General features: G+C 42.4%; 1 protein-coding gene across 3 annotated transcripts in view; it reads left to right on the forward strand.

Annotated features, from left to right (window-relative positions):
• The window catches only part of Rufy3 (RUN and FYVE domain containing 3), an 82,283-nt gene extending 75,012 nt beyond the window's left edge, over window positions 1-7,271 (forward strand). For 2 of the 3 annotated variants that reach the window (XM_027389244.2, XM_027389246.2), the window contains exons 15-18: window positions 544-608; window positions 1,916-1,943; window positions 3,489-3,548; window positions 5,733-7,271. In XM_027389244.2, coding sequence (XP_027245045.1) covers window positions 544-608; window positions 1,916-1,943; window positions 3,489-3,548; window positions 5,733-5,876 — 297 coding nt within the window. In that variant the 3' untranslated portion in view covers window positions 5,877-7,271. Of the gene's footprint in view, window positions 1-543; window positions 609-1,915; window positions 1,944-3,488; window positions 3,549-5,732 lie in introns of those variants that run through there. The other variant, XR_004772322.1, reaches the window with a different exon arrangement.
• Window positions 7,272-11,339: the final 4,068 nt, after the last annotated feature.

Below are 11,339 nucleotides of genomic sequence, written 5' to 3' on the forward strand. Positions count from 1 at the left end.
ATATATCACAGAAGTTGACCTAGAAACCACCTAGGCTACCTTACCAGCCTGGGTCCATTGCCCTTCAGAGCAGAAAACTCACCTGCATACAGGTTGGAGTCATTGGCAGTGGGGCAGCTACATGAGTGTCCAGAGAGTCACTCATCCAGTTGGATAGGCTGTGCTGAGTTTGGCCAATTTTTCAAAGAAAAGTCAAGATAGATACTTTTCACAAAAACCAAATTACCTTGAGCCCATTAAAGAGGCCATTTCTTTTAGATTATATTTGAATCTCAGGAATAAAATACTCCAAAAATTACTAATTCTAAACTGTATCAGAATGTTTTAATAACTACTTGGAACAAAGTATGAGAAATCTGATTTGAAAGTTAAATCCTTTCTGTATGAAGTACATATGTATGGAAGGGAGGGAGGGAGGAGAAGGAAGGAAGAAAATAGGGGAGGAAGAAAGCTACTCTTTGTGCCCAAGCTGAAACACTACAGAAGAAACCTAAGGTACCATCAGCATTTGGCATCCTGAATAATGCTATTTTCTTTTGGCAGGATGGGAAGCACAGAATCCAAGAGGAAAACATTAAACTACAGAAGCCGCTGGAAGAAAGTCACAGGTGTTTGTAATGCACACTAATGCCATAAGTTCATTTTGGGGTGGTGGGAAGGGGGCTCCCAATAGAAGGACACTGACATCAACAAAGGCCAGACATTAAGGGGAAAGCTAGTATGTAATAAAGCAGATAACACATTAGCCAAATGACAAGAGGATTACCCAGCCTGTCTCTGACTCTTCCTCAACTTAAATTCCATTTAAAATGATTATTTCCTAGCCGAGTATAATTCCTCCCACCTGTAGTCCCAGCCTTGAATGAGTAAAGCAGGATATGATTCAGTGCCAACATGGGCTACACTGTGATATCGTCCAAAAAAGAAAATAATAATCTTGGAACCTCAAGAAAATGAAACGCTAGTAAATGAACATTAGTATATATGACTTGCTTCCACTCAGCTGCCAAGTTTGACATAAACATCCTCATTCCCTTCTCATTCCATTTTGTCAATGTTTTTTTGTTTGTTTGAAACATGGTTTCTCTATGTATCCCTGGCCTGGAACTCACTTTGTAGATCAGGCTGGCCTCAACTCACAGAGATCCACCTGCCTCTACTTCTTGAGTGCTGGAACTAAAGGTGTGCACCACCACTCCCAGCTCCTGCTGTCTGTTTTTTAAATTTCTTTATCTCAGTGACATTGTGGCAACTTCTAGGACCTATACCAGCCAGAACTGTAACCACTAAACACAGGAAATTCAACAGGGGACATGTATGGTCACCATAGGTGTTTGCTGTTTGTCTATCCTTTGTCTCTCAACTGAAGGTCACAGGAACCATCTGGCTGTGTTGCATTTTACTGGATAATGCATGGGCTCTTTGCCAGGCTTCTGTGTGATACAGGTTGTTATATGTAGTCTCATGACAGTCTGATTCATTTATTTCCTTGATTAGTTTCCTAAAGCTTCCAACTTAAGAGTTTTTGAGGAAGGTAGACAAATACGTGGTAGAGTCCCATAATGTCAGTCAGATATAATAGAACTTCAAAAAATGGTTAATGAACCATTGGAATTTTACATAAGACAAATGCTATTTTTTAGGTAGTAAAAAGGAAAGATAAAATATAACTCCATATATAATTTGTAAATCAGAACTGTGATGTATATCAGGGATCATACAGAGTTTAGTAAAAGATTTAACCAAATTGTCCAGAATCTTGGAGTCAAGATTAATAATTATGTTTTCCCCGAAGTGTAAAGGGTGGGCAGCATTGCTTGTCTAACAAGTATTATCCTGAGTATTTCTTGAGATACTATAATGAAAATACAGTAAGTTGATAAAAGTTTGTTACTCTTTTTTATTTCTCCTATAGGTTGCTGACTCACTCTGCAGATGAACTGGTAAGACTGCTGCTTTAAATGTCTTACACACAATTGCAAAGTCACTGTGCCATGGCTACCCAGTAAACAAGACAACATGGAAGACAGATGGACATAGTCCTCAGTGTAGTATCTTCTTAATAATCTTTTTAAAATTTTATTATTTATGATTGTTTTTTCTCTGTGTTATAGTCCTAGCTGCCCTGGAACTAGCTCTGTAGACCAGGCTGGCCTCGAACTCACAGAGATCCGCCTGCCTCTGCCTCCCAAGTGCTGGGATTAAAGGCATGCGCCACCACTGCTGGGCTATCTACCTAATATGCATCCTAATATTTCCACATGTTGGAAAACAGATGTGTCTGATGTGTTGGAAAACAAAAGTGCAAACTGTAACCAATTTGTATGTGGGAGTCATCATGTGACTGGGGTCCGTGGCATAGCTCAGAGCATTGGCTCAGTACATTTGCTGACCCGGCAGCAATTCTCTTTTCCGACTTGATGTCACCCCTGATGAGCCAGGCTCCTAAGCACCCTCCCTGCATCTCTCATTTTCCCTTATATAAAATGGTGAGGAAAAAGATGTTTTGGTCACTTCACAAAAAAATCTTTATTGTTATTTTATTTTACATGTATTGATAGGCTGTCTGTATGTATGTATGTGTGCCACATGCATGACGGGTGCCCATGGAGGCTAGAAGAGAATGTCAGATCCCCTGGAGCTAGTGTTCTGGACAGCTGTGAGCTGCCGTGTGGGTGATCTTTATCAGCTCAGCATTCTCTCCAGTGCCCCCCCCCTTTTTTTTAAAATCACTTTTGAACATTTTTAATTTTTTTTATTGATTCTCTCATATGTTACATCCCAGCTGCACTTTCCCCTCCCTCCCTTCCCCCCAGCCTCACCCCATCCATTCCTCCTCTGTTTCCGTTTAGAAAGAAGCAGGCCTCCCAGGGATAGCTCAACCAAACTTGGAATATCAATTTTCAATGAGACTAGGCACCTCCCTTTACATTAAGGCTAGACAAGGCAATCCAGTAGGAGCAGGGTCCCAAAATCCAGCAAAAAGAGTCAGAGACAGCCCTTGTTTCCACTGTTAGGAATCCCACAAGACGACCAAGCTACACACCACTGTAACATATATGCAGAGGGCCTAGGTCAGTCCCATGCAGGCTCCCTAGTTGGTGGTGCTGTGAGCCCCTATGAGCCCTGGTAATTATTTTGTGGGTTTTCTTGTAGTGTCCTTGACCCCTCTGGCTCCTGCAATCCCTCCTCCTTTTCAGCAGGATTCCCTGAGCTCTGCCTAATGGTGTGGGTCTCTGCATCTGTTCCCATCAGTTGCTGGATGAAGCCTCTCTGATGACTATAATGCTAGGCTCCTTTCTACAAGTATAGCAGAGTGTCATTAAGGATCATTCCGTTGACTTTGTTATTCAGAGTTATGGTGATAGAATATGTAACTTGTTTCTTCACTTTCAGTGTGTAGTCTGGTTTTAGTACCTAAAAATGTTACAAAAGCATTCATCATGTTCCTGTGCTCAGGGGGTTAACTGGCTTACTGTGTGTCTTAGGGTCAGCCCGAAAAGCCACAGGTGTGTCAGCTGTGCCAGAAAGATGACATCCTGACAGAGGTGAGTGAGCCCTCATGGAGATGGTGTACAGCTCCAGATCCTTGCCAAGAGTAAGCAGGACTTTGCTGTGCAGAACATGGCATGCCTTTCACAGTGCCAGCAGTGGCTAGAAAGCCATAGGGCAAGGAACTTACTCTTTAAAAGAAAGATAAGTACATACATAATTTGAAACAAATAAGGAAGTACTAATTTACAAAGTTCAGTCTTTGTTAAGCACGCAGTTTCATTGTTACTTTTTATTTATTATAATTATTATAACTGGGTGAGAGAGGGAAAGAGTGGGGAGGGAGGGACATGACTCATATGCCATCGTGCACATGTGAAGCTCAGAGGACAACTTTGAAGGGTCTGTTCTCTTCTGCAACCACGGGTCCTCGGTCTTTCCTATTAAGCCCTTCTAGCTGCAGAGCCATCTCACTGAGCCCTTGTTTGGGTTTTGAGCCAGGGTCTTCTGTGTGGTCCAGATGCCCTGGGGCTTGCTATGTAATGTGAACTATCACCAAACTTGTACTCCTTCTGCATAGGCAGCCTCCCTCAAGTGCTGAAGTTTTAGTGTTCGCCATATGCCTGCCTAAGTCTGTGTGCTTCATTTTGCTTTCTGTTGATGGAATCCAGCCCCTGGTGTACACTAGGCAAGTGCTAACACAGGAGGTTCTGCACTCAAGTCCTAGTCTTGGCTTTTCTTCCTTCCAGGCTCCTGTGTACTCAAAAGGGCAGAGGAGCTCTCCCCACTGGGCCCCTTTCCATAGGTTTTTGCTAGTTTGCCATCATAGAGTAGGTGATGTCAAAATCTAGATTAGAAAGAACCAACATCCTCAATGGATGGGCCTGGAACTGGCTGACCATAGGCTCCCTCAGCATCAGTATGGTGCCTGGAGAAGCTCAGGAGATGTTCAAAGGAATATTACAAATGAGTGCTTGAAGAATTTTAAGAAATGTACCCAAATTCTGGATTACATCATGCTGAATCTTAACAAAATTACAGTATGATCTAGCCTTAGATTAGCAGAGCCATATAGCAAATGAACTGCCTTTATATAGTTGGAAATTCATAAATATTCCAACATAGAAGAAACTACTAACTAAATTCAATCTTTCCCCTTCCAAGCCCTACTGACAAATTTCCAATAAAAATGCAAACTTATGCCAGCAATCCTAGCACTTGGGAGACCCAGGCAGGAGAGTTCCAAGTTCAAGCCTTCTGTACTATACAGTAAAGCCTTGTCTTAAAACACAGCCAGGTAACCGGGCAGTGGTGGCGCACACCTTTAATCCCAGCACTTGGGAGGCAGAGGCAGTCGGATCTCTGTGAGTTCGAGACCAGCCTGGTCTACAAGAGCTAGTTCCAGGACAGGCTCCAAAGCTACACAGAGAAACCCTGTCTCAAAAACCAAAAAAAAAAAAAAAAAAAAAAAAAACAGCCAGGTGTGATGGTGCACACCTTTCATCCCAGGACTCCTGGAGGCTGAGTTAGGCAGGTCTCTCTGTTAGTCTAAGGCCAACAAAGGCTACATGGTGAGACCCTGTCTCAAGAACAAAGTAGCATCACCATCCATCCCATCCCATGCACTCTTGAGATGATGAAAGTGTCTCGAAGAAGAAATTACTTTGAAGCCTTTTATGAAGAGCTGCCTGTGTGACCCTGTTGTGTTGCCCTGGTGGCACTGCTGTGGCAACACATTGCTTGGCTGCTGAAGGTTCAGAATGTTTATGGAGACCAGCTTCCCTAGAAACAAGATGCAGGTAACAGGGTAGGAGTTGTGCTTGTGGGGCATCCGAGAGAAGCATTGAGCTTATCAGTACTCTGGGGACTTTGAGTTTACATGCAGTACACTGTAAACCTCAGCGTCTCCAAACCATTGCTAGTTCGCTACCTTATTTAGAGTTTTAGTGTGCTTAGATATTTGCTAGAATTTAGAATTAGTCTGCCCAAAAGTGACTGTAGGGATCAAAAGTACAAAGTGTACTCCAGAGACTGAATACTCTGTTATCCTTTCTCTTGGTTTTGTGACACCTGTGCTTCATTTAGATTTAATAGCTGACCTCATGCCCCTTCTGAACATGTCTAGTCAGGACCATTTGGCACACAGCAGCCATGCTGTACTTGATTATGCATTGGGTAATTCTGTATTTGACCCTTTCTGTCCTTAGCTTGTTCTTATGCCCCCTCCCCCAATCTTGCAGAGCGAATGTACGAACTGCAAAGGAACCTTCTGTGATGCTTGCATGACAAATGAACTGCTTCTTCCTTCAAGCATCAAGCCTGAACAAGTGTGTAACCCTTGTCACAAGCAGTTGATGAAGCAGTATTCCACCAGCCCATCCTAAGACTGGAGGCCAAGACCAAGGCCAGAGTGTTAATGCTGGGCCTCTCCCTCCACATGGTAGATTCGAGATCCCCTGGAAGCCCTCGGCAGAAGCAACCATAGCCAGTAGGACAGACAGAAGTAAGCCAGGTCTGTGGGGGTGCTCAGAACTTTGCTCATCTCTAACGAGTGTATAAATAAACGCTGCTGAGCCTTTCTCTTCCACACCTAAACAAGCCCACTCTGGAGGGTTTCAAAGCATGTCTCTGGGCTTTGGTATTTTCATGAAGTGATAAAACTAGGCTGTAGCTGAGTGGGAAAGCACTGCCTAGCAAGTGTGAGGCCCTGACTGAAGCATCACTGCCAGAAAGGATGGAAAGAAGCATTACATTTCTATTCTGAGGGGGTAACATGGATGTTAACAGAGATGAAAGTAACAAGTGTTGCCCAGGTGCTGCTGGACACACAGTAGTTGACTCTCACCTCCCAATACCTACCTCTTCAATCTACTGAACTGTGAACCCTATCTCAGGGAAAGAAATTAAGAGTAATATAAATCCTGAATGTATTGGTAACAATATTGTAATGCATTATAATTTCAGGACCAGATTTTTTTTTTTTTTTTTTTTTGGTCTTACCTACAAGGGTTTTCTTTGTATGACAAAGGACATCTGTTTTTTTGTTTTTAGTTTTTTGTTTTTCACCTAATTGCTCCAGAAGTCTCTGCTCTTTTCAGAGTCCCAAGCACAGCAAGCCATCTCTCTTGCCCAGTCCCTCCCCCTTACAAGAAGATTAAAGTAAAGCTTAGCCAGGTACACATACCATCAACTCTAAGTTTGTTAATGACTGAGGACAGCAACTCAATATGTAGTAAACTGTTTATTTGATAACAAGGCCTTATTCTGCTCCAGGTGGGTGGTGGTGCATGCCTTTAGTCCCAGCACTCGAGAGGCAGAGGGATCTATGTGAGTTTGAGGCCAGCCTGGTCTACAGAGCAAGTGCCAGGACAGCCTCCAAAGATACAAAGAAACCCTGTCTTGACAAAAGTTCTTATTCTGAACTACAGACCAGAACCCGTAAGTAGGGTTCTTGGAAAGGACAATACTCAAACCTCTCTTCATAATAAACTCTCTGTAGAAAAGAGGGGGGCACACTGAACAAGCTATGGATGAAAAGAGATGGTTTAATTACTATGATTATGTTGCATGTCTGGATTGTTTGATTCTAGTAAGAATCAGAAACTCAGAAAACATGGTTCTCTGCATGCTTGGAGTTCTGGTAAATGATGAATGGTGACGGATTCTGTCTCCTGGAAAGGGTTAAAGCCTGGGAAAGTCATTATTTGAGAAGTCTGACCTGCTGGCGAAGCTGAAGTTTAAGAGTATTAAGGAGAAATAAAATTAGTAACTCTAACCTATTGTGTTTGTTGTCTTTTTCTTCTTTTTTTTTTTTTGGTTTTTTTTTGGGGGGGGGATTTTTTTCGAGACAAGGTTTCTCTGTGTAGCTTTGGAGGCTATCCTGGCACTCGCTCTGGAGACCAGGCTGGCCTCGAACTCACAGAGATCCGTCTGCCTCTGCCTCCCGAGTTGTTGTCTTTTTTCTTTAAAAGAAAATTTTAAATATATTTATGTGAATGAGTATTCTGCCTCTGCGTATGTTTGTCCAAGCAGGGCATCAGTTCCCCTGGAGCCAGAATTAGAGACAGCTGGGAGCTGCCCTGTGGCTGCTGAGAACTGAACCCCAGACCTGAAAGAACAGCCAGTGCTCTTAACCACTGAGCTCTCTCTAGCCCCTACCTTTTTTCTGCAAAATAATTTTTGGGTGGGAGGGGTTTCGAGACAGTGTAGCTCTGGCTGTACTGGAACTTGCTTTGTAGAACAGGTTGGCCCCAAACTCAGAGATCTGCCTGCCTCTGCCTCCTGAGTGCTGGGTTAAAGGCATGTGCCACTACCACCTGGTATGCAAAACAATTTTTGGTGATCCTTTGTTCATATTGTTTTTGGTCACTTACAGGAGCCAGCAGTTTGAGGAACTATAAGTGAGGGCAAAAGTTCAAATGAGTTTTGAGTTAGGAGGCAACTGCATACACAGCATGGAGTGTAAGAGAGTAGACAATAGGAACCGAAGTCATTCTGCCTTTTTAAACATCCCCAAACACTTGTGGCTGTTATTTTGCACTACTATCCCAAAAGCAAGGGACCAAGTCATGGACACTCAAATGTAATCATCCCTAGGGACTCTTCCTTTAAAATTTCCCCCTAACATTAACAATAGCATCAACCAAATGAAAGTAAGAATAACTAGAGGCAAGAACTCACACAATAACAACTATAGAACGTTCCATGTGAAATGAAACATTGTGTTCATAGATTAGAAAACATGACCACACAAACACTGCAGGAGGCAGGCCCTGAATCTAGCACTTAAAGCCCAAGGCAAAGGGATCACAAATTCAGGGCCTGGCCTACATGGGAAGACCCTTTAAAAAAAGAAAAGCAACCCCCATAAAAATCCAATTTTCTGCAGAAATGGAGGGAGGAGCTTTCCTAAAATTGTATACATACTGTTTGTTTGAAAGAACTTAATAAGCTCTAATTTCAACACTTAAAACTACAGTAACCAATCAGCCTGGTCTCCCAGAGCAAGTGTCAGGATAGGCTCCAAAGCTACACAGAGAAACCCTGTCTCGAAAAACCAAAAGAAAGAAAGAAAAACTACAGTAACCAAGTCAAAATGGTACTGGCAAAAAGTATAGACAACCTAGAAATAAACCTGTAAGTATAAAGTCAGATTATCTCTGTCTGGTGCCAAGACCACCACAACAAAGTATTGGGAAAACTGGACAGCCATGTACACAGAAACGAAGTTGGACTCATGTGTCACACACAAGCTGAAGACAGCCTAAGACAGGTGGTTAACATACAAGTTACTTTCCGATTACATGTGCATGTCAGTTAATATACTAAATCAAGCTGGGGCATAATGGCACACCGCTTTAATACCCCAACTCTAGAAGCAGAGGCAAGTAGATCTCTGCAAGCTCAAGGCCAGCCTGCTCTAGAGTTCCAGGTTAGCTAGTGTTATACATATAAACCCAGTCAAAAAAAAGAAAAAAGAAAAAAGAAAAATTATAGGTACACACACACACACCCCAAAATAGAAACCAGGTAGCCAACAGGCAACTTCTATACATACACAAAAAATTCTGACAGGACATTATCTTGAAATGTAAAACAGGTTTAATATCAGAACCAGTAAGTAGTTGTAAGCATTGCTGAGGATATTGGAGCCTTTGGGTCAATAAGAAAAAGGTAAATAAGTTGGGCCTCCAAAAGGCAAGTGGAATGAAGCTGTACAGCCTTGTCATTTGGGGGTGCTGCTCCCTGGCATGAATGCATCTATCAAATTGCACCATCGGTCACAACTAAATTTTGCTCTCTAAAAATAATCACACGCACCACTTCCTGCTTTAAAAAAATGGTATTTCATGGGGCTGGAGAGATGGCTCAGTGGTTAAGAGCACCGACTGCTCTTCCAGAGGTCTTGAGTTCAATTCCCAGCAACCACATGGTGGCTCACAACCATCTGTTATAAGATCTGGTGCCCTCTTCTGGTGTGCAGATGTACATGGAAGCAGAATGTTGTATACATAATAAAATCTTTAAAAAAAATTTGTATTTCAGGGTTTATAGTAGTTTCTTTTTATAAACTGCCTGATTTAAATTTCAAGATAATATCATGTCAAATCTGTCTTTTATTCTGCTTAGAACTGTCAGCCTTATAAATGAGAGCAGGTGAAACAGTACTCATCCCAAACTGAAAACATGTCTACACAAACCTGCATATTTATAGACATTTTAGGTTTACAGAGAAATCAGGCACTAGGGAAATGTCTGGAGATCCACAAAGATGACACCAGCTAACAATCTAAGCAACAGAGGAGAGGCTACCTTAAATGCCCTCCCCCTGATACTGGAATCCAGTTACAGAGGAGGAGTGATCCAGACCAGGCTGGTGAAACCCACAGAAACAGCTGACCTGAACAATGGGGAGCTCTTGGTCCCCAGACGGATAGCTGAGATACAAGTATGAGACTGATCCAGACCCTAGGAACATGGGTTTCAGTGAGGAAACCTCGAAAATCTACGGGACTTCCTATTAGTTCAGTCCCTGGCATAGGTGTGGATTTTGGGAGCCCATTCCACATAGAGGGATACTCCCTGAGCCAAGACACACAGGAGTGGGCCTAGGCCCTATACCAAAGGATATGATAGACTCTGATGACCCCCTAAGGGAAGGTCTCACCCTCCCTGGGGAGCAGAAAGGATATGTGATAGGGTTTTAGTTGGGGGGGAGGCTGGTAGGGGAGAAGGGGAGGGAGAGGGAACTGGGATTGACATGTAAAACAATCTTGTTTCTAATTCAAATAAAAAAAATCTGCAAAAAAAAAAAGACTGTAATTGCAAAAGAATTATAGTTTATAGTCACTTTATTTCCCACCTAGAAGCTTTATCAAAATACTTTCTCATCTAGTAAAATTCAGGGGCAGTAGAAGTATTTAAACATTAGAGAAGTCCTATTTGTCAAAGCCTCTGAACTTGAACCTGCCTATACTTCATACTGCAGTCACCAATTGAATATGAACACTTCCCCATTCTCAGAATGTCCGAAATGTAGTGTTTTAAATATGGTGAATAGTACATAATGCCAAGTAGAAGAAAAATCTCTAGGTGAAACCTACTGAGGACTGCTGAGAGCACAGGATGCTAATGGAAAGCTATGCCAACCAATAAGCAGGGTCATGGCATGTACCTTTGTTAAGCCAAAGCAAACCAGATACCTGCCATGTAGCCTAATCCTGTTTCGCTATGCAGCTCAGGCTTGAACTCTAACTTGTGATCCTCCTGCCTCAGCTTTCTGAGTGCTAGGGTTACAAAGATGACCACCATGCCTAACTCCACTACTCTTTACGTAATATAAGGAATTTCAAACTAATGAGGGGAAGCCACTATTGATGCTGTTTGAATAGCAAATCAAATCTTAAAATTGTCAGTTGATAAGCCTTGACTCCAGTAGAAATAAACTAAAGAGTAAATAAACCTTCATTCAATTATGTGATTCTTTCCAAGTAACTACACTTACTCTATCACTCATCACTGATTCAGTGGCCTAAATTGTGGGCACTCCTCAAGTGAGAAAGTGAGCTCCTAACTTCCCAGTGTTAGGCTTGCTCTGTACAGAGTCCAGCCTCCAAAGAGGTTAAGATAGATCCTACCAAGCTCACTCTACACATAGCACTTAATGTTTCTGCTTTCACTCTCTTCCCAAAAATGGACAAATGAAACTCATTAGCTGAAAATAAAATGCAAATGTATCAGTTCTTCAACAACCCCAATCCCAAGAGACCCTACAAATCTTTCCCACAGCAAGTTAGAGACCAGCCATGAAAGGAAGATCACACCTTAACAGACCACATAACTTCAGA

Source organism: Cricetulus griseus (genome assembly GCF_003668045.3).
Source record: "Cricetulus griseus strain 17A/GY chromosome 1 unlocalized genomic scaffold, alternate assembly CriGri-PICRH-1.0 chr1_1, whole genome shotgun sequence".
Classification (NCBI taxonomy): domain Eukaryota; kingdom Metazoa; phylum Chordata; class Mammalia; order Rodentia; family Cricetidae; genus Cricetulus; species Cricetulus griseus.